This window comes from Gymnogyps californianus, chromosome 1 (genome assembly GCF_018139145.2).
Source record: "Gymnogyps californianus isolate 813 chromosome 1, ASM1813914v2, whole genome shotgun sequence".
Classification (NCBI taxonomy): domain Eukaryota; kingdom Metazoa; phylum Chordata; class Aves; order Accipitriformes; family Cathartidae; genus Gymnogyps; species Gymnogyps californianus.
The window spans coordinates 218,874,032-218,901,890 of record NC_059471.1 but is presented as its reverse complement, the minus strand read 5'-3'; the positions used below and the strand labels follow the sequence as shown (position 1 = coordinate 218,901,890).

At 50.4% G+C, this 27,859-nt stretch overlaps 2 protein-coding genes across 2 annotated transcripts; one reads left to right on the top strand and one right to left on the bottom strand.

Annotated features, from left to right (window-relative positions):
• The first annotated feature begins 1,075 nt into the window (after positions 1-1,075).
• Positions 1,076-19,966, top strand: LOC127017217 (src substrate cortactin-like). The gene is made up of 14 exons (XM_050898193.1): positions 1,076-1,105; positions 3,421-3,504; positions 5,371-5,444; positions 6,503-6,632; positions 7,877-7,987; positions 8,678-8,732; positions 10,802-10,912; positions 11,439-11,549; positions 12,199-12,254; positions 15,358-15,427; positions 15,670-15,806; positions 16,797-17,106; positions 17,866-17,937; positions 18,309-19,966. The coding sequence occupies exons 2-14, from the start codon at positions 3,421-3,423 to the stop codon at positions 18,443-18,445; spliced, it is 1,458 nt and encodes a 485-aa protein (XP_050754150.1). The 5' UTR covers positions 1,076-1,105; the 3' UTR covers positions 18,446-19,966.
• A 1,511-nt stretch (positions 19,967-21,477) lies between these two features.
• LOC127025682 (olfactory receptor 5V1-like) lies at positions 21,478-22,425 on the bottom strand. Its single transcript, XM_050910772.1, has one exon. The coding sequence runs from the start codon at positions 22,423-22,425 to the stop codon at positions 21,478-21,480; it is 948 nt and encodes a 315-aa protein (XP_050766729.1).
• Positions 22,426-27,859: the final 5,434 nt, after the last annotated feature.

Genomic DNA, 27,859 nt, shown 5'->3' with positions numbered 1-27,859 from the left:
TCCATCAAATCCATGTCTCTCCAATTTAGAGACAAGGATGTCGTGCGGGACAGTGTTAAATTAGGAAAAAGTTCTTTACCAAGAGGGTGGTCACACACTGGAACAGGATTCCTAGAGAGGTGGTCAAGCCTGTCAGTGTTTAAGAGGCATTTGGACAATGCCCTTAATAACATGCTTTAACTTTTGGTCAGCCCTGAAGTGGTCAGGCAGTTGGACTAGACGATCATTGTAGGTCCATTCCAACTGAACTATTCTACTCTATTCTATTCTACTCTATTCTATTCTAAGCCCTGTATATCTTGCCATTGTGTCAAATAGAAATCACTGCTCTAGGAGCTTTTCTTGCTTCACTGGACTCATTCAGAAAGGAAGTTATTTTGGTTTGAGATGTTTATCTAGTGTCAAACTAGTGTGATTCATGCTACTCATTCCAAAATGGTGCGCTTCCCACTAGTAAGCAATGTACCAAAGAGTTTGATCTGTAAGTGCTTAGGATTCTTTAACTACACGCTTTCCATCTTTCTAGTTCAAGCTATTTACTGGGGGTTTTTTTGGTCCTGGAAGAGCTTTCATGTATGTATGTATATTTATGTGTGTGTATGTCTCTGTGTGTTTACATATATTTTTAGTTGTGCTGTAAAGTACTGAGTCAAATTTCATAAGTTCTGTAAGCAGTAGCTTGCTTTCTTTGGATCTCATTGTAGCTGTCAAGCCCAGGGGCTTCAGCCTTTTAACTTTTTTATACTTTTATGGCAGAATGATTTTTTGGAAGAGATCAAAATGGAGATCACAATCTGGTTTTGCACACTAAGAAATGTAATTGTGCCCCATCAAGCGCTACTCATGGAGTCAGCAATTTGTATCCTGGGTATACGCCTTGTCAGCGTCCCAGAGCACAGGCAGCGTGCAAAGGAACTGCAGCACACTAGGCCAGGTTTCGGTACTCATGATTTGGGCAGAGTTGGGGGCTGGGACGCAGGAAGTGAAGATAGCTGAAGTTAAAACAGGAACTCAGAGTGCACAGCAGTCCAAAAGCTGTTGCTAGCAACAGGTGCCTGAGCAAAAAGCAGCAAGTTTGCCAGCAGGAGCTGGTGCGTCTTTTAAGGTAAGAAAGCTGAGTGGGTTTTGAGAGTGGAAAGTGAGAAACAACAACAAAAAAACGTAGGGTTTTGGTGGGCAAAGAGAACTCCTTCCTGACCCAGCATGTGTGAGTTGATAGTGCTCGGCATTTGCTTCTCAGTCTGTTCTTTGGTCATCGCTGTTGCTCTTGTGTTTGGGGCTCTAAAGAACCACGTTTCCAAATCAACCAGCATGACTGTGCTAAGTGTGGTAGCCCTGTATTTGTGCTGTAGTGGATGCTTTCAAGGGGAAAATGGGACAAAGTAAAGGGTTGAGATGCTACTCTGGCTGATATTCCTCATTATGAGGGTGTCTGGAGCCTTGTGGTGTGATTACAGTCTGTGGTTTGTCATGGTTCCCAAGATGCATGGTGGGTGGCTTTGGAGAATAGATGGTCAAGAACCATTTACAGCAGTATTTAAAACCCTGAACCACCTGCATTTGAGCTAGCTGCTCAAATCAGCTGCCCTGTTGAACAGCCCTGTGCTAGCTGGTTATTACTGCTGTTTTATCATTAACAAAAATGAGCCACAAACTTTAAAAATCTTTGGAATGAGAGATGCTAGTAAATTAGGGAGGGGAAAAGGAGATGAAAAATATTGTTAGATTGTGCTATGTTGTCCACATGAGCCTTCCTGCTTCCCCTGCTTCTATTTGCAATTCGCTATATTCAGTTTGTCATAAGATTCCTGTCAGTGCATACAAGCACAGTGGAGTATGTCACAGACCTGCTGTGTTCTGGAGTATGACAACATTATTCCCCCCACTCCCACACACACCGGCAGCTTCTGGAAGGCCTAAAGCCAGATCTTCACAGTAAATCTGCCTTGGTCTTCCGTCCTCACCCTTAGCTAACTATCTGGCTTTTGTTTAACAAAAGAAAGACTCCTCCCTGCTGTGCTCTTTTAGTTGCTGTTGTCTTTGCTCCCTGATCTTACAGTGCTGATTCTCTAGACAATTGGTAAGGGCAGCTTGAAACTGGACTGAACAGTGCACTGTACTGAACTGGAAGGTTATTCACTTAACAGCTTTTTGTGTTGTACAATTAATTACTTGTTCAGCATAAACATTTTGCTTGCACAGAAAGCAACTGGACGCTTGGGGCCAGTTTGTAGGCTACTGTATGGTTGTGGGATTGAGGGGTTAGTGCTGTTGAGGAGCACGTAATAAAAGCGTGCTGTTAAATGAGGATCCATCACAAAGCAGTTCTCTTCCCTCCTGTTGGTTTGTTCACAGGCTTATGTGATGTTTGCAGCGATGTGAAACAGGGCTCAGCAGCCCAGTCTTTGCTGTACATTCTGTTCAGTCTTTCTCTCTGCCCCAGTGAAAAGCTGCTTTGGGCGACAGTAAGAACAATTTGGGGCGCCTCGACACCACAGGAAGCAATAGGTGGTAGGACATGAGAGCTCTGCTGAGAGTGATTGCTTTGTTGTGTAGGGGCAGGCAAGCCACGTAGTCTTTCTTCTGTCTCTCATTTTGTAGAAACTGTGTTGTTTGGGAGGGGCTTTTTCATCATCTTTTTTCATGGTCACCTTGAAAATGAAATGCAGGAGTTTTAGATTTCACATTACTTTTATTTAACTTCCTCTTCCTGGGCCTATCACTTCCTCCAGGCCTCTGTGGACAGCCTGTACAAGCCATACCACGGCAGCTTCAGCCTTTTCAGCCTGCACACTTAATGATTTTAGCCCCATTTCCTGTTTTTACCATATGACAGACGTAAACACCACACAGCGTACTGTACCAGCACTGTCAGACCAGCATACAGCTTTTCTCTGAACCTTCTCTAGCGCACTAGGCAGTGATTAAAAGGTTGGAAAACAGACAAGAGACTTGAGGAGTCCAACCTCAGGTAAATAAGCATTGTATCGTGGTGTCAGAGCAAGCCACGGCCTCTGGTGGTGTGCCGTGACTGTGCTTAACAGAAGGGAGGTTAAAGCAGGGAACAGTCTCCCACAGCACAGAAAATTATGTATGTTGGAAAAGCAGAATCTGGTAGTTGGATGCTAGCAATAATTTACATTGAAATAAGGTGTGCATTTTAACTGTGGAGTGAGTGTGCATGAAGACTGTGGTTTACACTTAAAATCCCTGTGTGTTTTGCTGAAAGAGGTGCTGGGGCTCAAGAGCAGCTATTTTGGAGTGCCCTGTGACAGAGATCAGCAGGGCAGATGGCCTGCAAGGGTCCCTTCCAGCCCAAGTTATGCCATGACTGCTCTGGTCTGACATGCCCATGGCCGTGAGCCAGCAGTGCCCACATGCTGGGCTCTGGGTGATAGATACCGTGTCCTCCTTGTGCAGATGTGGAAAGCAGTCGTGGGACACGACGTGTCAGTGAAGGTTGAGGCTCAGGGAGACGACTGGGACACTGACCCCGATTTCGTGGTGAGTGTCTGGTGTGGTAATCCGTAATATTGGTGGTGGTGGTGTGAAGGGTTCACTGGCCCTAGGCATGTGCTGGTCAACTGGGCCGGGGCTCGGGGCTCGGCACAGCATGCAGCACCGCTGGCTGTGCAGGATCAGCCAAGTCCCACCAACCCCTCGCAGGTACTGTCAGGTCATCTGTCTAAGCCATTTAGTAATACCACTTCAGGAATATAGTATATTTACTTTCTTTTAAACCTGCTCCCTGGTAACTTCACAGAGTCCTCCCCACAACTTATGCTACAAGAAATAGCGAAGACTTACATTTTCTCTTTCCCACACTGTTTGTAATTGTACAGGATTCCAGCATTGCCCTCATTTGTCTTTTTTCCAGATGGAAGAATCCTACTCTATTTACAGTCACCTTGTGCAGATGCAGCTCCACGTCTCTAAATAGTCCTGTTTTCTATCTAATCCAATTCTCTAAGTGAGATGGTGAGAGAATAGAAGGGCTCAGTCTGTGGGAACCCCATGCATTCATGCAGTGTCATGATTTTAATTTTCTATTTGATTCTCTATTCCTTTCCTAATAAGTCACTCACACTTTGGCTTTTTGGCCAATTCTGTATTTGCTACTCTTCTACATAATTGCACATAATTCCGTATTTCGTACTCCTTCCTGAATGGTAAATACCTTGGAACCATCGTTGTGCAGATATAATTAGGATTTTTTTCTCCGTATGCTTTAATTTTGTACTTATTAACACTAACCTTCATTTACAATTTTATCACCCACTGATTTGGCCTCACAAGGTTTTTCTGCACTGCTTTGTCTCCTGTATTTGGTTAACCTAAACAGTCCTTTACTATCTCAAGACATTGACATCTCATTCTTCGTACCCTTTTTCTAAACCTCTTAGGAGCACACAGCACAGCAAAAGTCCTGCTCATCCTGGTGCCAAGGAGCGCCAACCATGCTTTACAGCCACAGGTCTCTCTGAGCTCTGTTGAGATTTTGGTTTCCTTGCCAAGATAGTTTCTTGATGGACAGTCTCTTCTGTTACACAAGGGTCCAATGTTTTCGAGGTTCAGTCTTGCCTAGTTATTTCCAGTAAGAAAGTCTAGTCTGAGACAGAAAAGCAAGTCCCCTCCTCAAAGTTCCAAATTATTAATGTTTAAAAAAATTTCTATGCTGTCAAAATTATTTTTTTGTTTTGACTTCATTTCTTCTATTTGTAGAAGCATTTAAAATAAGCCTGAACAGAGTAAGACTTTGTATTAATTTTTTTGTTCTATTTTGTATATACATATTTTTAGTTTTACATTATATTAGGGAAGAGTTTACTGATGCTTTAATTTATCAAGTACATGTTCAGACCTTCCAAAAAGAAGACAAAACAAGTGCTGCCATAACAAAGCTGAGCCAGAACAGCGGACCTTGAGTGAAACGTTGACTTCAGCGTTCTTCCAGTATTTTCCTAAACAATTAACTTCCACAGCATTTTTGTTCGCCAGCTCCTCCCTGAGGAAGAGGGATGGAGCTTCCCGCAGCCCCGGGCCGCGGACCCGCCGTCCCCGGGCGCCAGGCCCTGCAGGACGCCGGGCGCCGGCGGGGATGGGGCGCCCGCGACCCCCGGCCGGCCCCGCTGTGCCTTGCCCGCCGCCCCCTTCCCGTCCGTGCCCGGGAGCCGTCCTCGTCTCTTCGCCGGCCCCGGCCCGGGTCGTCCGGGATCGCTCGGGGCCAGGCCCATCCCGGCGGAGCTGCACCGAGCGCCGTCCTCCGGGAAGGCGGCGGGCGGCGCTCGGGGGCCGGGGGTCAGAGCCCCGTTTCTCTGGGCCGGGCGGCCGGGCCCCGCCGGCCGCTGACGGCTGCGGTTCGCTCCGCAGAACGACATCTCCGAGAAGGAGCAGCGCTGGGGAGCCAAAACCATCGAGGGCTCCGGACGCGCCGAGCACATCGAGTGAGTGCGGCCCGGCGGGGCGCGGGGGCGGCGGGGCGGGGGGGGCCCAGCCCCCGGCCGCCGCGGCTGCGACGGGCGGCGGGGGCGCGGGACCTGCGGGCGGGCCGTTGGCGCGGCGACGTGCCGTGACGGGAAGCGGCAGCGCCGGCCGAAAGCAGCCAAATAAGGGCTGGTGCGCAGCGGGGCCGCGGCGGGGGCGGAGCGGCCCGGGGGGGCCTGGCCCGCCGTCCCGCGCCCGCCCGCCCCGCGCTGCCCGCCCAGGGCCGTGGGGTGCGAGGGGGCTGAGGGAGCTTTCCTGGAGGTGCGGGCTGCCTGGCGGCTGCCCTCGGGCTCCTCCCTCGGGGCCCCTCTGCTGGGGCCCCTCTTTCGGGGCTCCTCGCTTGGGGTACACCTCCGGCCCCAGAAAGCAGCGGGGCGGCAGGGGAGTCGAGACCTCGCCCCGGGCGAGGAGCGCCTTGGGGCTGCGCTGCCACCCGCCCGGGGCTGCGGCCTGCCCGCCTGGGCTCTGCCGGCTGCATCTTGGTTTGCGATGCTGGTGTTGCACCAGAGCCACATTCACAGGCCGCCTGCGATGCTGCGAGGGGTTAACTTTCAAGTACCTCCAGACAGCGGCTGTCTCTGTGGCAAAGACTTACTGCTCCTTCCCTGTCCAAAGCTGACCCTATCCAGCCGCTCCCTTGGGACATCCTAGTACTGCCCTGCACAGTGTGGCTAGCGCCGCACACAGAAAAAGGAAAGCGTGGGCTCCTGTTGAAGTCAGGGTGTAGCCCTGAGTGGGGGCTGCAGCATGGGGACTGGATGCACCCGCGGAGCCTACCGCTCTGGATCCTTTGCCGGCCCCCAGGGTGGCACCATCTCCTGCCACGGTGCAGTGGCTGCATGTGTGTGGCTACCACACAGAGGGGCCCAGTGTGGGCACACAGTGGCAGCTGGCAGTGGGTTTCTGTCCTGCTCTGTGCTGGGCTCTAGCTGGTACAGTGGCACAGGGATACTCCAGCTGGCTGCATGGGTCTGCACAATCCCACAGTGACTTGCCCTGACTCTCTCTGTCTCACCAGTATCCATCAGCTGAGGAGCAAGGTGTCAGAGGAACATGAGGTCATCAAGAAGAAGGAGCTGGAGACTGGCCCCAAGGCCTCCTATGGCTATGGGGGCAAATTTGGAACAGAGCGGGACCGAATGGATAAGGTAACAGCTGTAGAGGGCTTCCTTGGGCCCCAGTGGAAAAGTCTTTTTCTCATAAAGGAAAGAGCATCCCTGTTTTCTGGCCTGACCCTGAGGGGAGAGAATGGAGAGCTGGCATGGCTGCGCAGATTCACACATGTCTCACTAGCCCATAGTCTGTCTCCAGGATCTGTTTGAACCCATTTGTATAATTTGTCTCTACAACTTCCTTGCAACACTCCCCTTAGCTGTGAAGAAAGACTTTCTGTGGCTGGTTTCAAACCTGCTGCATAACAATTAAATTAGGTGCCTCCCTACTTGTGCTTGGAGAACTAATGAATAATAATTCCCTCCTCACATTCTCCATTACAGACCTCTGTCATATCTCCCCAGGATGAAGCCCTAGTTCATACTTTCTGTTCTCACATCAGATCTGTTTTATGTTTTCTGATAATTACCATCACGCTTCTTCCTGTACCTTTCAGCATTTAATACTTCTTTTTTTTCAGAAGTGAGATGATAAGATTGCAGTGGTATTCAATATATGAGGTCACTGTGAGTAGGCATGATATCGGGATGGCAGGGTGAGAAACAGACATTTCCAGGAGGCCAAAATGGAGCAGCCATGCTCAGACCCTTCTGCCGGAGCAGAGTGAGGATGTTTTTGTTGGGCAGCTCCTCGGCCTTCATCCAGTCTTACCAGGATGTTGCAAGTGTTCAGCCTCTGGCCCTTCTCCTGAGGAGTGTGTGCGATTCCTGGCCACACCACCTCCGGCAGGGAGCAGTGGGACCCTGGCCTGGCCTGTGGTAGGCATAAAGGGTGATCCCAGCCAGGTCTGCTGACCCTCACTCTCAGACACAGAAGATAGGGAGCAAGTACCAGATCTGCTGCCTCTGGGTTTTCAGTTGTGCATGCTTATTCGCACTTTTCTCCTCAGTTTCCTCACGTGATTATCCACCACTCTACTTCATTGGCACTTGGGAGCAGCAGGTATTCAGCATCCCGCGGTTTGCATGATGAGCTGGCAGTGGGGCCGGTTGTGTGGGATGGCTGCCCTTGAAGCTGCATCACAGGTCTCAGAGCAGAGCTGGTACTGGCAAAGGCTGTGTGGAAGGCATCGCCACTGCCAGCACCGTCAGTTTGGACCTGTCACCTTGTGGCTGCAAGCATCTCGGCCGCGGGGCAGAGCAGCTGTGTGGTGCCTATGTCTCTGTCAACCATGCCGGTCTGACCGTGGGTGCTCATGTCATGCTGTCTCTCTTCTCAGAGCGCAGTGGGCCATGAGTACGTTGCTGATGTTGGGAAGCACTCCTCGCAGACGGATGCAGCCCAGGGCTTTGGGGGGAAGTATGGAGTCCAGCGGGACCGAGCTGACAAGGTGTGTTGGACAGGGCAGCTGAAATACATACTTGCGGCCTGTGCTCAGTGCTGCCCCCAAAGCACTGTGCTACGTTTAGGATCGTGGCTGTAGTTTTCAAAGTGGTGGTGGGTGCAGGTCTAGGCATGCCATGCAGCACGGTCTCTGCTGAAGCACGCAGCTCACCTCCTGTGTGCAGGACAATGACTGATGACAAATTGCAGGGCATTTGGGAAGATTAACTCTCTGGTGTGCATTAATGTGCTTGCACTGTCCTATCCAGGCAGCACTGTGTTTGTCTTGGAGGCTGTGGTGGTTTGCATCTCCAAACCCCCAAGCTGTGCCATGCAGAGTGACTGTCTGTGGCAGGACTGGATGGGGACAGCAGAATGCCGTCCCTCCCATGCACATCCCAGTGTCAGACGCTGCCCAGCCGCCTTGCCTGGTGGCAGGGTGTGGGGTCAGGATTGTGGCCCTCCTACCTGGAGCGCCTGGGCTCTTGCGAGGGCCCGTTCCTGGGCACGCTGCCACATGGACATCAGGGGGTGGTGTGAGAGGCCGAGGAGGCCTGTACCGGCCGAGGATTGGCCAGGCGCCTGCATGTTGGGGCACAAGACAGGGAGCAGGGTCCCAGCCTGGGCCCTGGAGGAGGGTGTGTGAGACCTGGCTTGGCCCTCAGGATGACTGACGTTCCTCCCCTTCTTGTTCCAGTCAGCACTGGGCTTTGAATACAAGGGTGAGGTGGAGAAACACTCGTCCCAGAAAGGCAAGTCCATGGGCACGTGTGGCCCCTTCACAGTTTGCCCAGCTTCTCTTCTGCTCCCAGTATGCTGTGCTGTCTGCTGTGGCAGTCTCCTTTGTTATCCCCCTCCTGTCACTTGTTTCAGATTCCTGTTCCCAGTCAGTCACCCTTGCGGCCCCATTCCCTGCTGTCTTGTCACCACCCTTCTGTTGTACATTCTGCTTGTCTCTGTGTTTTCCTTTGACGGAAACCACATCATAGCTAGCAGAGAAGACACCCCCCCACACACCCCCAATGGATGGCTGATGCTTCTTTTCCTCTAAAAGTCCTTCTGAGCAACTGCTCCAGAGGGAACGCAGGCACTGTAGGACGTGAGAAGTGATTTCTGAAAAAGAGGCATATGAGAAAAGGTACAACAATGGATATGGAAACAAAAGCCTATACAGCACCCTACTTTTGCAGAATTCCGGAGACGATTCAACCAAACTTTGACATGTACATACAAGCAGCTATATTCATTAAAAACATTGCAAGAACTGAAACTAAAGATATTTTAAATATTCTGCAACCAAGAGAAGACGAGAGGGCAAGGTCTGTTACTGTTTCAGATAAATGTGAGGAATACTGCATTACCAAGAAAAGAACCGCATCGTGTTTGTTTCAGAGGAAACTATAAAAGAAGGAAGATATTTTGAGGCAGTCTTGGTTGATCTTAAATTAATGAATCATGCAGTTGTGCTACATTAACATATTCCCATATAAGAGATTGTATACTAGATTGTAGACGTAGAAATTCATCAGGCTGTGTAAAACCACAGACAAAATGAAGATGTTAGAAATAGGGTAAGGTGTTTGGATTGTTTTCCATAAAAATGTGTCCATACTGGAAACTCCAGCATCAAGGTAACAGTCATAAAGTCTATATTTGCTGAAAACAGCATCCTAAAAGGTCCATCTCATAATGACCTAATGGGTAAATAATAGTTGAATCGAGAAAAGTTTAAGAAATTTCTAGAACTTACAGATTCATCCTTAAGTGACTGAGCTGCTATTAAAGAGAGCCATTCCTGAATACAAAATGTTTTCATGCATATAGCTCTAGATCACAGTCATCATGGATTGATAAGGCTGAATTTGCTGGAGAAGCCCCAACTCATTCCTGTGAAATGCAGACCTGTAAGAATAGGGTCAGGGAACAAAGAGAGGTAACTGTGGTTTACTCCTTCTGAAGGGTAGGATTTGGAAACAGAGCTGGCAGACCAGGTCTCTGAAAGGAAGGTGTCTTTGTACAGCCAGCAGCTAGGGTAGAGGCTGAAATTTCTTAGGACATCAGCCAATAATAACAAGATAGTCCTTAGAGAATAACTGACCACAGCTGAAGTAGTTAATACATTACAAGTTTAGAAGATAGAAAAAAGGGAGGCATAAGAAAGACATGCTGTGCCTCTATCACACAATGGTTGAGCGTGCCAGAGACAGTCTGGGGGGAGAGCTCGAGCATGTCTCCAGAAATGTGGGTTTCAGCCTTTGCTGCAGCATCCAGAGTCAGTGGTTTCCTTGTAGAAGTTGAGATTCCATTATAGCAAAGGTAAGCCGTACAACAAAAGTTTGCCATTTCTTCTGTACTTTCAAGGGCTCGATATACTTATTCACAGACCTTTTCAGAGTCTGGCAGACCATAGGTTAAAATCCTTGCTCTGGAGGTGCGTCCAGGCTGTCAGTGCCCAAGTCTTGCCTTGGCTTTGCATCCTTGGGTGGCTGAGCTCTCACTGCCTCCCCAGCTGCCCTTGGCATGTCGCTTTTCTTCCTTGCCCTCTCGGCCTGCTGTGTCTCCTGCTGCCCACAGCCCTCAGGCTCCCTTGCTGTCATGACCCACGCTTGCCCTGTGCACCCATCCCCCTGGGCCCTCATCCTCCGTGGCCCTCATTGTGCTCTCTGCTATCCACTCTGTCCTCTCCAAACCTCTTGCTTTTTCTAGTGTTTTCCATCATTGCTGCTGCTCTTTCTCCTCCCTGGTGCTCTTCCCCATCTTTACCCCCTCCCCTCACCAGCCCCATGCTCGGGGCAGCATTTCACTCTATGCACCACCTCAGATTACTCCAAGGGCTTTGGTGGCCGTTACGGTGTGGAGAGGGACAAAGTGGACAAAGCGGCAGTGGGATTTGACTACAAGAGCCAGGCAGAGAAGCACGACTCTCAGAAAGGTGAGCTGGGGGAGCCCAAGGCAGCAGGCAGTGTCAGGACTGGAGCTTCGGACTGTGCCCGCTGGGGCTGTGGGGCACTGTGCTTGGTTTTTGCAACCTGCTGCATGAATGGTGGAAAAGCTATGGGGAACTGTTGGGTGCCCACTGCTTGCAGCAAGGGAATGGGTCAGATGAGGAAAGCCATTGCACGGTGCATGACTGCTGGAAAAAGTTCAGGCTAAAGGAAGAGGAGCAGCAGATTTCTATGGGCACAGGGATCTCCTGGGCAGTATGTCACCAAAGGAATGGTGCAGGGGAAGCCCAGGCAGGTGCTAATAGCAGGTGACATGTCCCAGGGAGGAGGGAGGGCTGTTGCTGCAGCCACCAGTGGGGAAATCTGGCCTTGCTCCATGTCTTTCTCAAAGTCCTGGGCAGGGAAGACTATTGCCCCTGTGAGAACAGCCTGAGCTCACAGTGCTGCCACTTTTCTTTTTCCCTCCCTTGTCTGTTCTCTTCCATGCCATGATCTGGATCCCTGTGGCTGAAGACTATTCTGTGGGCTTCGGTGGGAAGTTTGGGGTCCAGAGGGATCGTCAGGACAAGAGTGCCCTTGGCTGGGACCATCAGGAGGAAGTGCAACCCCATGCATCCCAAACAGGTAGGGCAATGCTGCCAGAGGTGGGAGCACAATTTCCTTGGAGCACACACAGACCTAGAGCTAGTGCTTCATACTTGACAGAGATCCAGCTGCTGAAAACTGAATGCATACAGCATGTTGTGGAGCCGCTGGGACATTGTGAACCCCCAAAGCACAAGAGTAAACTCTGCCAGAGTAGGTGTATGCTTGGATCAGTGGGGGACACTGAATGCAAGTCCCTGAATCAGGCTTCCCAGACTATACTGTGCTTTCTCTGTGAGGTACATTTCTGATCATAAGCTCATTCAAAAAGTGAGCACATGGGAATGAGGCAATGCCGGTTCCAGGAATGGCTTGACTACTGTATGTTTAACTTCAGTGAACAAGGCCACATTGCACTCAAATGGCATGACTGGCTTCTCATCCCAGTGCCTTGGAAGCAGATTTGCCAGCGTACAGCGCTGAACACCTGCGCACTTCGCTGAAAGGAATGAAGGATTAGTCTTAAAAGCTACTGTCCAGAGCATTTTGTATGTATTATCTCTGTGTAGTTCCATACGTGATAAGATGCAGACAAAGCTAACTCATTTCACTGGTCACAGCATACTGAAGTTGGAGGTGCACACAGAATATAAAATATTATAAAATAGCCTAATTTCTTTCCATACAGACTATGCCAAGGGGTTTGGAGGCAGTTACGGGGTCCAGAAAGACAGAGTAGATAAGGTAAGACTGCATGCTGCAGCCTGCAATTGCTTTCTGCTGATCACTGCTGTTTGCAATGCTGCAAGAGAAGAGACCTCCCAGATGGGGATGAGGTCCCACTGCTCAGTGCACAGCTATTGCAAGGGTGAGGGAACTGGCCCAGTGTAAATACCAGAGCGTGCAGAGGAATGCAGTCTGGGGAGACCATAATGCAAGGAAGAAAATGTTTTTTTCCATTCTCGTCTGCTTTTGAATCATTCCACTCTCAAACTGAAGAGTCATACACCTGCTTTCTCTTGGGGCAGAATTTAATAGCAGAGCCAGTGAAGAGCTTTCTAAGGGCATCAGACTGTGCCCTCCTGGATATCTAGTACCATTTGAGATGCTGGGAGCGTTCTGTCCGGCTGCTTGCCATCACTCCTACAGGCCCTGTGTGTACCAATACAGTCAGGATGAGCAGTGATAGCTCCTTGGAGATGAAATTTTGTGAGAGTGCAGCCTTGTGAGAAGTCTGAGAGGCCACAGGCTATTGCACCATGCAGGAACTGTCTGTTACACAGGAGAGGTGCTGGATCAGACTGAAGGCCCATCTGGTGTCATGTCCCCAGCACTGACTGGTAGGTGATGATCGTGCAGAGCACAGTATGCATGCAGAGTGGTTCTTGACTTGGACTACCTCCAGCGAGAAGGTGGTATCGCTGTGGTTGCCATTCCTCTAGCTGTTCTTACTCAAGGTTAAAGTTTGTAAGCAGCTGTCACACCCACACGTAAACAAGGCTTCCCAGAAGCTGGCTTGGATCTTTGGTCCCTCAACTAGCCCACTTGCAGACCTCCCTGCTCTCTCCAGTATCTGACGTAGATCTATGGCCTCTCTGGTATCTGGCTCCTTATCCTCTTAAACTACTCACGAGCTGGTATGGCTTTGTGTATGAGTGACTGGCCCCGTATCACTCCCCCTTAACTACTGGTGAAATCTGGCCATTCCTCATGGCGCTGTCTGTAACTCATCGGCTTCTCTGTTATTTGTTACCTTCTGCATGTTTTTCTGTCCCGTCCAGGAGTTTCTTACGGTCTGTTCAGTTAGCTAAATCTTAGGCCAGGGCCTAGCCATCTGCCTGCAAACCTTAACAAAACCCGGCAGGGATGGGATTGGCAGGGATCAACCTTGCATGAGAAGAGGTCATCCAGTTTGCTGGTTCAAGTTTTCTGTCTGGGCTGAAACCAGGGAAAGGCTCATCTACAGTCAAAATGCAGCCTGTTTCAGGCACTTGAATTAACATTGTGCTTTGGCAGGCTACCCTGCAAGCTTGTTCAGGAAAGGGGTTCTTGCCAGTGGATGATGATCTGCATGGATGGGGATAACCTAAAAGATGAGAATCCTGGATGGTGGTGCGGCTTTGGGGCATTTGGAGGAGGAAGCAAGGGTACCTTCCCTGAACCATACTTTTTCTGTTGTTGGGCACAGTGCTAGTGGCACAGTGTTGTGCCTCCTACAGTACCAACATTGCCATACTCGGGAGCTGGAGGAAGCAGATGAGGACCTTTTGCAGGGCCCTGAGCCAAGGAAGGACATAAACACATACCTGTAACAACCGAGCATGTTCCTTTCCATGCTGCGTGTGTAGGCTAGGCCAGTAGCAGAGTGGGAATGGCATCCTGCCCATGGAAGAGATTAGCATGGTCTATGACTTTAACAACAGCAAATGGAGGTGCATTGTCAAAAGGCAAGGCGTCGTGTATGTGGCAGAAAAAAGCATGCAAAATCAGATGAGCACTTGTGCAAAAGTCAGGGCTGTGGGTCATTTGAGGAGCAGGGTGCAGAGAGGGGATAAGCAGTTCTTGATCAGCTCAAAGCGGAACATGAATTTGTGTATTTTGAGAATATTGAAGCATAATCAAAGATGGTAAAAATAAGGATATTCGGGCAAGTACCTAAGTTCTTGATTGCCTGGTTTTCAGGCACTGGAGTAGTGCTGAATTCATTGCTCCAGAGTAGAGCGTAGTATACCACCAGGCAATATTAACTCCCCTTTGATAAAGTTTTGAATGCTAAGTGTAGGATTCAGCTCTCACACTAAGACTCCTAAATTTAAATGCTGTCATATAAACAACATGTCCAAGTTTCTGCTGTGGTCTGTATAGACCTGGTTCTGAGCCTGCAGTGCTGTTTGCCTGCTCAGGTGTGTTTTCTTTAAGGAGAGCAGAGCTGGTCTCTGGGCTCTACTGACTGTAGTAGGAACTCAGCCACCCAGCCCATTGGTGACACCTGCAGGTAGAACCCTAAATGTGGCTGTATTAGTCTGAAAGCTGGATCCTACCTGCAGTTCCCTTTTTGTATGAAATAGTTTTCTCATGAAAGTAGATAAACCCCCTCTATCTCACTTTCTTTTTGCTGCAAACACCCCGTTGATGCTATTACCAGTTTAGCCATCTCTTCACACCTCATAAAGCCAGCGATCTCTCAGATGTTCACACACGTTTTCACTTTGATGTTTTCCAGCCTGTGCTACTGTATACACATACTGCAGGCAACAACCTGCTGGAGGGATGCACGTTTTCTGCGGTTAGGCAGCTGCAGCTGTGCATCCAATAGGGAAGTGCTTCCATGCTTCATACCACTGGGTGTCCAGGGGATGGATGCGTTGGGTCCCTGGGCCTCAGGAAGTGGTAGACTGCCAGGCATCCACTCAGCTCTTTCCCATGTTACCAGTGAGCGCTTCTGCCTTGAATGCCCAGCCTTGCTGTCCCATGCAGCAGTCGTCTTGCTACTGTGCAGCCTCCTTGGTGTGGCTCCACATCGCCTTTTCAGCCCTCCGAGTGCCACCCCTCTAACAGGAACAGCCTTTGCCTTTGCCTTTGCCTTTGCCTTTGCCTTTGCCTTTGCCTTTGCCTTTGCCTTTGCCTTTGCCTTTGCCTGGAGGGCAGCAGGCACTCCCACAGTGCAGGGAGGCATCAGGAGAGCAAGGCTGCAGGCAGCAGCCCTCACAGGGCTGTGGCAGTTGTACAGATGAGGACAGACACAGCTGGGAACAAAGCTTGCAGTCACCAGTAGCCAAACCCAGGAGAGGATCTCAGCACTGGCCTTGCCTAACAAGCTGGACGCTCCATTTGCTTCCTCTTGCAGAGTGCTGCTGGCTTTAATGAGATGGCAGCTCCCACCTCCTCGTACGAGAAAACAAGACCACTGGAGGCAGGTGAGACAAATGAGTACCAGCCCTGGGCTTGTTGGGAAGCTGTGGCCTCATGGTCCCTCTCTGGCAGCACACTGGCAGGCATGTGCTGTGGTGGGATGTGGATTTAACCTGTGTTGAGGGGCAGGAGAAGGTGGCTGAACTGCAGGTTTCTCTGGGAGAGGCAGAGGTCTGGGTTTCTCCTGGATGCTTGGGGTGGTGGAAGGGAGCCATTGAGCAGGCTTGATCAGCTGTCTTCTCCACAGGAGCTTCCAGTGGCACCAGCATCCTGCGGTCACGATTTGAAAACATGGCTAAGTCAGCAGAGGAGGAGAGCAGAAGGCAGGCAGAGGAGGCCCGGGTGAGGCGGCAGGCTCGGGAGTGCCAGGCAGCTCAGCGGAAGGTGAGCCAATGCCATCTTGCTGTGTCCTCCAAGGCTTGCGAAGCAGACTTTTCCTCGGGGCCGTGCAGCTCCATATCCTTCTACCTGGTCTCTTTACAGTAACCTCTTGCCTACACTGCTTCCCTGCAACTGCCAGGGACTGCCATTGAACTTCACAGCTGTCCCTGGATTTTCCCTTTCAGCACACAGATCAGGATGCACCTGCACCCAGCCATGACCTCCTGTGCTTTGCCCTAGGCTGCTTCTTGCCTCTAGTGCCTGGCAAACACAGTGCAATCACACCTCCCCAGTATTGCCATCCCAGCAGTCTGCATTCAGGGTTTCCCAAACTGGAGATTGCACCCAAACCCTCATGTTTACCGTACCTCCTTCTACATTGTGCTGTTTCTGCATTCAATGTGCAGATAAGGTTTCACCAATAAAACGCTCCCTGATACATTCCCTCCTTGAGGCTACTTTCTGCAGACCCCATAGTTGTTACAGGCCTGCTAGTGTCCAGTCCCTAGGGCAGATTTATGGGAGCTGGACAGATTTCAGCTGGAGGAAAATTTTCTGAGTTGCTCTGTTGGGAATGGGAACGGACATTGCTCTGGACCTCATTCAGAGGGATTGAGGGGATCTGATGACTTTTTTCCAGCAATGATGGGACCAGTGATGGGCTGCACAGTACCTTGTACCATGAGATGGGCTCTTGGAGTGGGTCAGTGCAGTGGCAGTACAGTAAGCTGTAGCTAAGTATGTGAGAGAGGTTCAAATACATGAGCCATGGGGGTCTTCACAGCAATCCCAGGTGCCAGTTCAGCACAGACCTAATGGCTGAGCTGTTTCACCATTTTGCAGAGGATGATGCTCCATTTGTATCATGGTAGCGCTAAGGGCACCTGCAGTAGAGCGCTTTCCCTTGTGTTGGGTGCTGTGCAGTCATGGGAGAGCTGCCTGCAGTGGATGCTTTGCAGGTGACTTTCCTGTCACTTTCTCACTTCATGGCAGGAGGCAAAAAAGGAGGATGAGGAAACACCACCCACTTTGCCACCAAGGCCAGCAGATCTGGGTGAAGAGCTATGCAAGATCCCCAACCAGGATCAGCCCATCTACAGTGAAAGTTTGGATGTCGGTGAAGACTATGAGGAGCTGGTAGAGCCCTCTGACTACTGTGACAGTACCAATGGAGGTGCTGACTATGAGGAGCTGCCAGCACCCTTGGGAAAGCTGGATGCCATCTATGACCATGGAGGAGATGGAGGTGAGGACTATGAGGAGATCCTTCCTGAGGAGCCCAGCCAGAGCCAGCCCCACCTGGGTGAGTACTGATGGAAGAGCCCATGTCTTGGGGAGCTTGTGTCTGTCCGCTCGCCTCACTGGATGTATGGGACAGACTCCAGAGGGCATTTGTATCCTGAAGTCTACTGTGTTCATGGTAGCAGCCCATGATGATGGAGACTTGGTCATCTCCCAGTCCCTTGCCTGGCTCCAAGGTGCGAGATCAGCTGCATGGGATGCTGGGCCAGGCAGCAAGCATCTCTGCTGGAGCAGGACTCGGGCAGGCTGCCATGGGCTCTGAAGAAACTGGACCTGGGCTGATGTTCTTGGTGCACTGTTTCCTGGCAAGCGACTGCCAGTGCTGCACTAAGACCTGAGGATGCCCTCTTAATTCAGCCTGTTGCTCAAACAGCTGGTGCTCATGAGACCTGATCTGGTAGTGTCTCCTGAGTGTGAGGAGTGCAGGGTAGTCTTCCTCCAAGCACATGAGCAAACTGCATCGGCTGCTGTTGATGTTTCTGTTGCAGCTTCACTGGTACTGGAGATGGTAAGTGGAGAGGCTGGAGTTATGTCCAGCCTTTTTCTTGGGAGAGGAACATGAATCATCAGGACCCCGCCTCTCTCCTTGCAGAAGGGGAGGGAAGTCATATCTTGCTTTAAGCCATGGTACACCTCTCCCTGTTGATAGGGTTTGGATGTGGTTCACCCCAAGGCTGACAGCAGGGTGGAGGGTGGCACTGACCAGATCTATATGACTGCTTTCAGCCTCTTTTTCATCTACCCATCCTGTCTTCTGCAGGGAAAACGGACAATGTTTATGAGGTGGAGAGCCCTGGGACCTGTGCAGTGGCTCTCTACGATTACCAAGGAGGTGAGTCTGCCATCCAGGCTGTGGGGGGAGGCACTGGGAGCTGGCTGGGGCAGTGCGACAGGGAGGTGGTGGCTTACGCCATCAGCAGTGGTGAAAAGATTTCAACCTGGTGGTTCAAATGTCTTCCTCTTGGAAAGCAGAATGAGACCTGACTTGGGAAAACAGAAGCTTCATCTTTTGTCTGTGAAGTCTTGCTCCTTCTCTGCTTTATCTGTGCTGTTTGATGGGGGTTGGATGAGATGAACTCTGAGGGTTATCAGAATGCTTGTTCTGTATTCTCCTCCTGGGGGGAGTGGGAGGAGGGATGTAAAATCAACTCTCTCTGGGGTTATCTTTGCATTGTGACTATCTTTTCTGAACAATTTTTGCAGATGGAGATGATGAGATTTCTTTTGATCCTGATGACACAATCACACACATCGAGATGGTAGATGAAGGCTGGTGGCGGGGGCAGTGCCGGGGCAAAGTAGGCCTCTTTCCAGCAAATTATGTGAAGCTTCTGCAGTGAAACCAGCATTGTCCAAGCTGCTTCCTTCCAAACTTTTGCCTCTCTCTGCTTCAGCCTTTTACGTGTTGTTAGCTTAATTTGGCTCGGCCTGGCAGCATCTGAGGAAATGTTTTGGCCTGTGCCCAAGAGGACTTTTTGGTTCCCATCCACTTCTAGACGGGAAAGGTGGGATGGTTTAAGAGCATGTAAGTGCAATATAAGACGTCTTTTGTACCTAGGCTGTCCCACATGTCAACCAGCAAGCTTGCAGAAGTGTGTCCATTCCTGTTCCCAACAGGGCAATGCACAGAAAAGAAACATCAACTCTAATCCAGTCAAGGCAGAAGGGACATGAGCTATGGGAGCTTTTTAAGTTGCTGTGGCCCTGGATCTCATCCTACCCAGGGGTGAAAGAAAAGAGCACTGTGGAGGCCAAACTTGCCTTTGTTCCCAAGAAGGGTTTCCACTTGCAGGATTAACTGTTTGCAGCACGAGGTAGAGAAACATGAACCTGGTCTGTCTGGGCAGATTTCAGGACTGGGGCCTGGGAACATTTGACCATCACAGTGAACACTGCTGACTTTTCCTGCACATAGACAGAAGCTTGGCTGTAGCGAGCTGTTCCATTAAACAAGTGTGTGCTGGCTCAATGAAAATGTAGGATGATCTTGCTAAGGTAGGAGATTACTTGCTTGGTTTTCCTCTGTGTGCCAAGAATGCTGTTGGGAGATGTGTCATTTCTGGGGTAAACCTTGAAAAAGGAAGTGTAAAAATTAGATTATTTTCTGAGAAAAATTATTCTGGAAAATCTGTCTTGGAGCAAAAGAAAAATAGTAAAAGGCTTCACTTAACAAAGAGTATGTTAATAACTGTCTTGGTCCTCACCCAGGCAGCCCATCAGAAGACTGTTCTGCTAGCGAAATCCTTTCAATCTAGCAAATTAATCAGAATAAGTGCTGCTTGATACAGGCAGTAGGATATTTTTAAGAGAGCTCCATTTTCCCTGTTAACTGCTCTGACAGTATAAATAAGGATACACATTCAGGTGGGGTGGGAAGAGCAGTCCCATGGCTTGTCTCTAGCCTAAGGGCTCCAGTGTACTTTGCAGTCAGTGCTAAAGGTAGGTTCCCCCATCCAGTATTTGGCTCAGCCTGTTCTCTCTGCTGTTGGGTGGTTTGAGTCCCGATGCTGAAGTCAGGCCTCCCCAGTGTGGCAGTAAAATCGTTAACGCCTCTTAGGCCTTTGCAGGACTCACTAGTTACAAACTATTTGCCGGTAATGGTCTCACCAGTTTGATTAACAAAGAAGTGAATTATTTGTTAAAGGGTATGCTGGCTAGAGCCTCCTTATCTGAAGAATGCTATTGTTATTTACAATATCCTGCTTATCTGACACAGTTTGGTGAAGAATGAGTTGCATAACCTAAAGGTATATAAAGTCTGTAACTGCCCCATTTGGGCAGAGTTCCTATCAGCAGTGTCTGTCACTCTGCCAAGCTGCGCTCTCCCTCATAGCTGTAGTAATAAACTGCTTCTGTTCTGGCCTGACTACAATTGCATCCCGGTTATTCTGTGACAGCACATGTCCTGTGTCTGTTGTAGGCTTGGTTCCTTGCACAGGGAATAGAGCCCCTGATTCTAGCCCTCCTTCATCACAGATGTGGGGAAAAGGCTGAGCAGGTGGGAAGCAGGACAAGAGGAAATTTTTTATTTCTAATGTTTAAAGCAGTTTTCGGTAATGATCCAATGCAAACTGAAGCCCTCCCTTGAACCAGTATATTCCAGGCTAGATGCTCAACAGGCCACTGTAGGAGTTGGTTGTTGTTCCTTTGTGGTATGCAAGTACCATCACAATAGGAATAAATCAGGGACACGCTGAGTAACACAGCATGTGAGAAGCTGCAGAAGCACACCCCAGTGCAGTGCCAGCTGCCAACAGCAGAGATGCAGAGGATCCCACTGTGACACCTTCAGAGTTCACTGCAGCTCACAGGTTGGTTCTGGACCATCCTGCACTTGAACAAGACTGTACTACCTGGAAAGTAGTACAGCATCCCTGCTCAGTGTTTGATACTGAGAAAGGTCACTGTGTCTGTCAATCATGCGAAAGAGACATTGTGATTCAGGTTAGAAATTGTCAATTTTAATGTAAATTTTCTGGAGGTTTTTGGTTTGGGTTTTTGGTTCGTTGGTTGGCTTTTTGGTTTTTTTTTCTCTGAAATAACTTTCCAAATATTTTTTCCTCATGCAGTTCACCCTTTATTTCCAGATGTTCCTTTCCAGGGGGCTTTCCAGAATGGGCCTCATTGTGGCAGACTCTCTTATGTGTCCTAGTGAGACTCTGAACTAGAGGTATTTCAATAATTTTTTGCAATCAAGAAGGGTGTATAGCAAGTAGAGCTGGCTGAGAGGCTTGCAATCTGTTTGGGTAGGAGCAGCAAGCCATCCCAACACATGGGTTACAGAAACATTTTTTTCCCTGAAGAATAAAATCAGTGTGTGTTGTGCATTAAGAACTGGCAAACTGCTCCCAACAAGCTGTATACCTCATAGGCCCGTTTTTTGACTCTCCAGTAGGTTTCTTTGGGAACAGACCGGATTTTGCTGGGTATCTCTTGGTAACTGAGCTATGGATGAGCATGTTTTGGCCCCTTCCAGCCAACGTGTCTCTCTGTGGAACAGCTGCAGAAATGCTGCTGTGGCTGCAGGCATGCACCTGCATGCGCAGCCTGTGCCAGCTTCCCTCCCCATGCAGATCCTTGCACTGGTGGCTGGCTGCTCCTGGCTTGCGCCATGGCGTTGGACACTGCTGGCCCTCGTGTACCTGCCTGCAGATTTGGCCAGCAGTGGGATTGCCCCAACACCCATGCAATCATTTGAGCTTGCCATCAGCACAGTGATGTGCTGAGGGTCAGACAAGTGATGGCAGCGTGCCACAAGCAGCCACTGCCTGGGCAGGGAGCCCTGAGCCCACTGCTGCCATCAAAGATTTCCCACAGACGGGCCATGCTGCACCAGCGCCACACCAGCACTCTATTGCAGCCCTGGTATTGCTCATGCATTGCTGCCTGGGCAGCCCGGCGTGCCCCATCCCCGCACAGCCTTCCGCAGGGCCCCCCGCACCTCCTGGTTGCGGAGGCTGTAGATGAGGGGGTTCAGCATGGGGGTGACAATGCAGTACAGTGCGGAGACCAGTGTGTCGGCTGCCAGGGAGTAGCCGGAGCTGGGCCGGTTGTAGTTCAGGTTGGCCGTCACAAAGTACAGGGCGACCACGAGCAGGTGGGCAGAGCACGTGGAGAAGGCCTTGTGCCGGCTGGTGGCCACGGGCATCCCGAGGACAGTGGCCAGGATGCGGAGGTAGGAGATGATGACGAGCAGGAAGGGGCTGAGGCCCACAAAGACACTGGCAGTGTGGAGTGCCACTTCACTGGGGCGGGTGTTGCTGCATGCGGCCCTCAGCAGCGGGGGGACGTCACAGAAGATGTGCTGGAGCTGGGCAGCCCCGCAGAAGGAGAGCCTGGAGGCCAGGAGAGTGTGCACGGCCGAGTCCAGCATCCCCCAGAGCCAGCAGCCGGCGGCTGCCGCCGCACAGACACCCGGGCTCATGGCATGGGCGTAGCGCAGGGGCTGGCATATGGCTGCGTAGCGGTCGTAGGCCATGACAGCCAGGAGTGCGCACTCGGCCCCCGCGCACGCCATCAGGAAGAATATCTGTGCCAGGCACCCACAGTAGGAGATGGTCGCCTGTGAACGCAGGGCATTTGCCAGGATCTTGGGCACTGTCACTGATGAGTAGCAAATGTCTAAGCAGGACAGGTGACTGAGGAAGAAGTACATGGGGCTGTGGAGATGGGGATCCAGGGACACGAGGGCGAGTATTGCAGAGTTCCCCAGCAGCGTGGCCAGGTAAATGGCCAGAAAAAGAACAAAGAGGAAGGGCTGGCCGTGGGAAAAGCCCAGGAGCGTGAACTCTGTCACGTGAGTCTGGTTCTCGCCTGCCATGGGGCCAGCTGAGTTGGTCTGTGGGCAGAAACAAGTACTGTGAGGAGGAGGTGGTGACTGCGAGCCAGAGGACTGGAGCACAACCGCTCACGAGGCAAGGGTTTCACTGGTGGGATGGCTTTGGTCCTATCTCCATAGTGGTTGAAAGCTTCCCATGTTAGGATTTCACAGACACTGGGATTTTAGAGTCCGGAGAGCTGCCATTCAATGTTGGATACCTGACTGCAAGAGAATCACACAGAAGAAACCAAGAACGGTGTGCATCTAGACTGACCCACAGCTCCTGGGTTCTTCTGCCAGCCCAACCCCCTCTCTTGATGAGTATAACAAGCATGTCTCTTTTTTTCCTCCTGGTTGTACTTACGGCAGCTACATGCTTTCCTGCCCCCTGGACATGGTCGCATCATTCCTTAGATGCCAGAGCCACTAAGCTTGCTCTTCCCCAGCCGCTGTGTTGGGGATGTGGCATCACCCTGCACCAGTTAAAAGAATTTTTTTTTCTTTATCCTGTCTCCTGCTCTGCCAGTTTTGGGGTGCTTTGCTCTGTGATAACCAGCACTTAAAAAAGCACAGGTTCCAACTGAGGGTGACTCACCACATGATGTTTGTCGAGCCACAGGTGAATTTAAGCCACCAGGGATCTCCCCTGGCCTGGGCCTCCTGACTTTTCTTCCATCATCCTATATCAATTTTCACCCCGACACAAGGGTTTTGCTTAGTGGCATGTAAAGCTACGATCACCATGACCACATGATGAACGAGGCATGGGGAAGCAGTTATTGCTCATAAACCTCAGCCAAGGGCTGTTGAAGGTGGTGCTTGCTGGGTGCTTGTGGCCAGGGCTGCTGCTGACCACCATGCCAGTGCCACGAAGCTCAGCGAACATAGGCCAGGTGCTTTGGTGCACAAATACAGCCTGGTGCAGCAGTCTCTGCGATGCTGCTGAAGAAATGGGGCTGAGAGAGAGGTTAAAAACCACCTGCAATCACCTTGTCTTGGGGTGCAGATCTGTCCCAGCCAGCACTCGGCATGGGCACACACTGCACTCACCCAGTCTGAAACCAGGGGCTACTCCCCGCTGGGTGAGGAAAAGGATCCAGAGAGGCTTAAGCTCACATATATGATGATAAGGGGGCAAATAGGGCTGGAAAGCACCAGAGCAGACTGTGGCTGCATGACAATACAGGGCACCGTGGGGATCCACAAGTGATCCTGGGGCTGTGCATAATAAAATCCTGTTCTTCCTATGCAGCTTTTTCTTTGGTTCCAATCGATTGCCTCAGTAGATGTTAGCACTCTAAACTATTCCTGAATCAGAGAATAAGGTAACTGGCCAGTGTACTGGCCATCACTGAGCAAGTGTTTGCCAGGAGCTGCGGCAGGACCAGTGCTAGCTTCTGGGCGGGTTCTCACTGACAGCACTGGGATATGGTTGGGTGCAAGGGAGAATTGCACATCACTGAACTCAAGGATTTAGTTCCCTGCTGTTCTGACTTGGAAATGGTACACTTCGAAACAAGGCCTGCCTGCCTCAGTACAGGGCAGCTGTGAGCAGCTTTTCCTTACAGGTAACTCCGACAAACCTCCTGTGGTCAGGATTCAACAGCGTTCCCAGACAAGCTATCAATTCATGTCACTCTCCATTTACTAAACATTAAAGATGTCACCTGATGGCTATGCAGGGGCCCATTGCCACTGTATAAGACCAAAGTAAATATGACCAAAAAAGAAAAAAGAAAAAAAAAGAAAGCATTCGCTTCCTCTTTATAGATGTGTTTTTAGCAACTGCGGTCAATTGTCATGTCTCTTCATGAGATTAAACAACACGGTTAAATTGCAGGTTGGGAGCCTTGCTTTACACCTATTAGTCTGTTTTTAATTTCTCTGTCGAAAGCACGTGTCTACATATTAGTCATGATTTTAAAACATTGAGCAATGGAGAATTCACTGCTTCTGTTGGGAGTTTTTTCCTTATCGCTACTTACCACAAGAAACTGTCAAAACACTGTTAAAAATTGTGTGCCTTTTTTCCTTTTGGAATTGCTCGAATGTCAGCTCTGTCTCATTTATAATTTTCAGGTCTTTCTCTTCCAGATTAAGGACACTCTATTCTAATAGTATTTCTTCTTGCTTCTGCTTGCACACTGTGATCAATATCAGTGTCTGCTAAGTAGAAGAAGAGCTAAGTTCTGGTTCATTTCTCTTTTACTCTCCAGTTTTTCAACTTTTTTTTTTTAATTTTAATATTAAGAGGAAAACTGTCAGTCAAAAGATTAGTTCTTCTTTGCCTAGCATAATGACATCCAAACTTGTTACTCCATCTTGGATGTGGGTGCTACAAGGCTGAGAAACCACTGCCTGGCCGAGCTCTCCAGCAGTCTCCCAGATCAACATATTCTTTAATGGCGGGGGGGGGGTTATTACTAATTTTGCATATGTTGGGCAGGTACATAAGGACAATATCATCCAATATTCTGGAAATCTCGGACCATCACTCTTCCTCCAGCCAGCCCCCAGCCAAAGTTGTGTGCGTTTTGATGCAAGAACAGCCCAACTTGTTTGGCCCGGCGTCGCAGCCAGGAGCAGGTGCCTGAGAGGGGCAAGAGCTGGGAGAGACCACAGCAGTGGGAATCGTGTCCCATCTCCAGCTGTCCCTGTCTGCAAAGCTGCATAATCTGCATGTTGATCTGTATAAATTCAAAATTATGTATGTGTGAACTTTCACAGCGCTAAGTCAGTTGGTGGTTTTGTTAGGGCACAAGTGCCTCCATGGTGATGGTGTGAGAGGGGAAGGCTCTGTCCAGGAACTTGTTGGATGCTTTTACTACTGACCTGTTAGCCAGGGGCAGGAGTCTGCTGACAAGTTACGGTGAAGCCAGCACCAGTGAAGGTGGGGACTTGCCTGTTACATAGGAGGAACAGGGGACCTCAGGAATCAGAGTGATAAAAATAAGAATAAATTTAACAGTAGGAGGTTAGGCATGTAAGGATTAGTCACCTGTTTATGCTCTGAACTGGGGCTCAACACTTGGAAATAAGAGCAGGTGAGCAAGAGGTGTGTGAGCCCATTGCATGCTACCAATGAGCCCTTGGTTTGATGTAGGTACACAGCGATGACATGTAGGTCATCGTATTTGCAGCAGCAGCAGGGAATTGTTATTTCCACTGCAGGAGGGACAGTGAGTTCTGGAGAGCTGCAGATGATGCTCTCCCCATGCTGACAAATTCAGGCATGGAGCTACAGGGCTACAGTACAGCCGTAGGAGTCGTGCAGAGGAATGACCCTAATTTTTCACCATGGTCTGGAGCAATGTAGCAGTCAGTGGACACAGCCACATGACAAGAAATGCCAGATTTAAACCCTTTGTCCTCAGACATCCTGTACACAATGAAATAGGAAGACATGGTAGGAAAATCTCCCTTTCTCACTTGGACTGCACAGGAATGAGCCTTCAAAGAGTCTCCACCTTGCCTCAGCTCCTTTCCTCTCTCTCTTTCTCACTTGGACTGAAGGCGATTTCTCATGGTAACTAATGACTTACCAAGTATTTCCCAGTGCAGCTACACCTTTGCCCACCGCTGACCAGTCCAGAAAGGCTGGATAGGGGGGCAGAGAGGGAGCACTGAGGCAGCTGGTTTCTGTCATTCCCCCTAGGAGAGAAGGAAGGTACCCCTGGCCGGTGCGATGGTGATGCACTAGTCTGAGACCCGGCTCAGCTCTGGTGCAGTCCCTGAAGCAGGGTGCCTTACGTTGCCACTGTGCAGTTCTGCACAGCTCCAGCATTTTGGGATGCATTATGTGACCCTTCCTCGTACAGGAGGCCAGATGTGCTCCGTGCCCACCCAGGGAAGCCAGCTGCTCCTGCCGGAGGATGTGGCTTTCCTTGCCAAGCCACCACATCCCATTTGCACTCAGGTGAGCAGACCAGATAGTCTGGAGCATATAGCCGTGGGAGGTAAGGTCCTGAGCCTTGGGTATAGTCCAGTCCCAGTTTGAGGTGATGGCTGGACTGAGGGAGCTGGAAATAACACAGGATTAATTTCTCCTGAAAAGGACTGGATTATTTTGTTTGAGGCATCACCAGCAGCCACAGCCTGCTTGCATGCCCAGACCACCCAGGAACCCTGGGTGCAAGTACTGGGTTTGCCCTCAAGTAGTGTGCCGATAGGGACCCTTGCGAGGGTCCCACCATGAGTGAGGCCCTGCCCCACCATGGGCAGCAGTCCTGCCCTCCCAGCCCTTCCTTACCTCCATGTCCAAGAGCAAACAGTGAACGGCATCCAGTGCTTGGAAAGAGGGAAAAACTAGCAATGTCCCCAGGTGCTGTCCAGTTTGTCTTACCTGCATGAGGAAAAGCCTGTGTGTCCTTAAGGCTTGCGAGTGGAGGAGAGGCTTTTAACCCTGCGAGGGCCCTGGGGGAGAGGCTTTCAGAGGTAGCTCTTGTTCAGTGGCAGGAGCAAGGAGCAGAGGAGCATTCCCCCAATCAGCCTGCACAAGTGGGATCTGAGCCCACAGGACAAAGCCCTCCTGCCACAGGACCCACCTTGATCTCCTGTTCTGCTCCAGGCTGTCCCAAGTGCAGACCAGCCAGAGCTCTCTAGCCCTGGCTTCCTGCTCCAGCCCTGTGGCAGCTCTTGGGGTGCCTGGACTGCAGCATCACTGACCGTGCCAGGCACCCTGGGCCATGGGAGACTGGCTGGCCGGGGAGGCTGAGCGCTGCACTCCCTGTGCCCTACGTCCTTCTTTATGACCCCGTTTTATCTATTGCAGGGCTATGAGGTGCCTACACTGGCCAATGCCAGCAGAGAGGCAGCAATGAGGAGGGCTGGCCATTGGCCACACTTGCAGCAACAAGTGGGCAACACAGCCATAAGGTGACTGCATGGCATCTGCAGTGCATCCATGCTCCCACCATCTGCAATAACCATGCCCACCCGGCCCAGGCTCTGCAGAGCTCTCCGGAGCGGAGAGTGCAGTCCAGGGGACTAGGAGAGAACATGGTCATGGTGGGACTGTGATCTGGCAGCAGCTCTGATTGGACTTAGTTAAGACACCAAGTAGAGTCCTGTGAGTTCTTGAAGAGCTAGGCAGAAGGATTACATGAATTTACACAGGGTAAATGCTGCCTGCTCTGAGCCTGGAGCCATTCCTGGTAGAAACAGCAGGTTTAGCTGGAGTTCACCACATAGTGCCATAGAAATGTAAAGTGGGAAACCCAGGAAATGTGAAGACTGCAACAGGGAGTGAATCTGGAGATCAACGCTGAGATATGATTGTTTCTGCAGCAGGAATACAGCATTGCTTTATTGCAATCTTTTTGCACCCTCTGTTTGCTGATGATCAGGCAATAGGAGCTGATCCTATAATAAGCTCTGTATCTGAAATTTCAAGAGTTGAGGAGCTGAGCAGTAACATCCTTTGGAAAGTAGGGAA

What these genes read in the sequence shown, in the direction of transcription:
- LOC127025682 (XM_050910772.1), bottom strand. Translation starts at nt 22,425, where the DNA reads ATGGCAGGCGAGAACCAGACTCACGTGACAGAGTTCACGCTCCTGGGC.
- LOC127017217 (XM_050898193.1), top strand. Translation starts at nt 3,421, where the DNA reads ATGTGGAAAGCAGTCGTGGGACACGACGTGTCAGTGAAGGTTGAGGCT. An exon ending in GAAGCACGACTCTCAGAAAG is followed by an intron (nt 10,913 to 11,438) that starts GTGAGCTGGGGG and finishes CTGTGGCTGAAG; the next exon opens with ACTATTCTGTGGGCTTCGGT. An exon ending in GCCAGGCAGCTCAGCGGAAG is followed by an intron (nt 15,807 to 16,796) that starts GTGAGCCAATGC and finishes ACTTCATGGCAG; the next exon opens with GAGGCAAAAAAGGAGGATGA.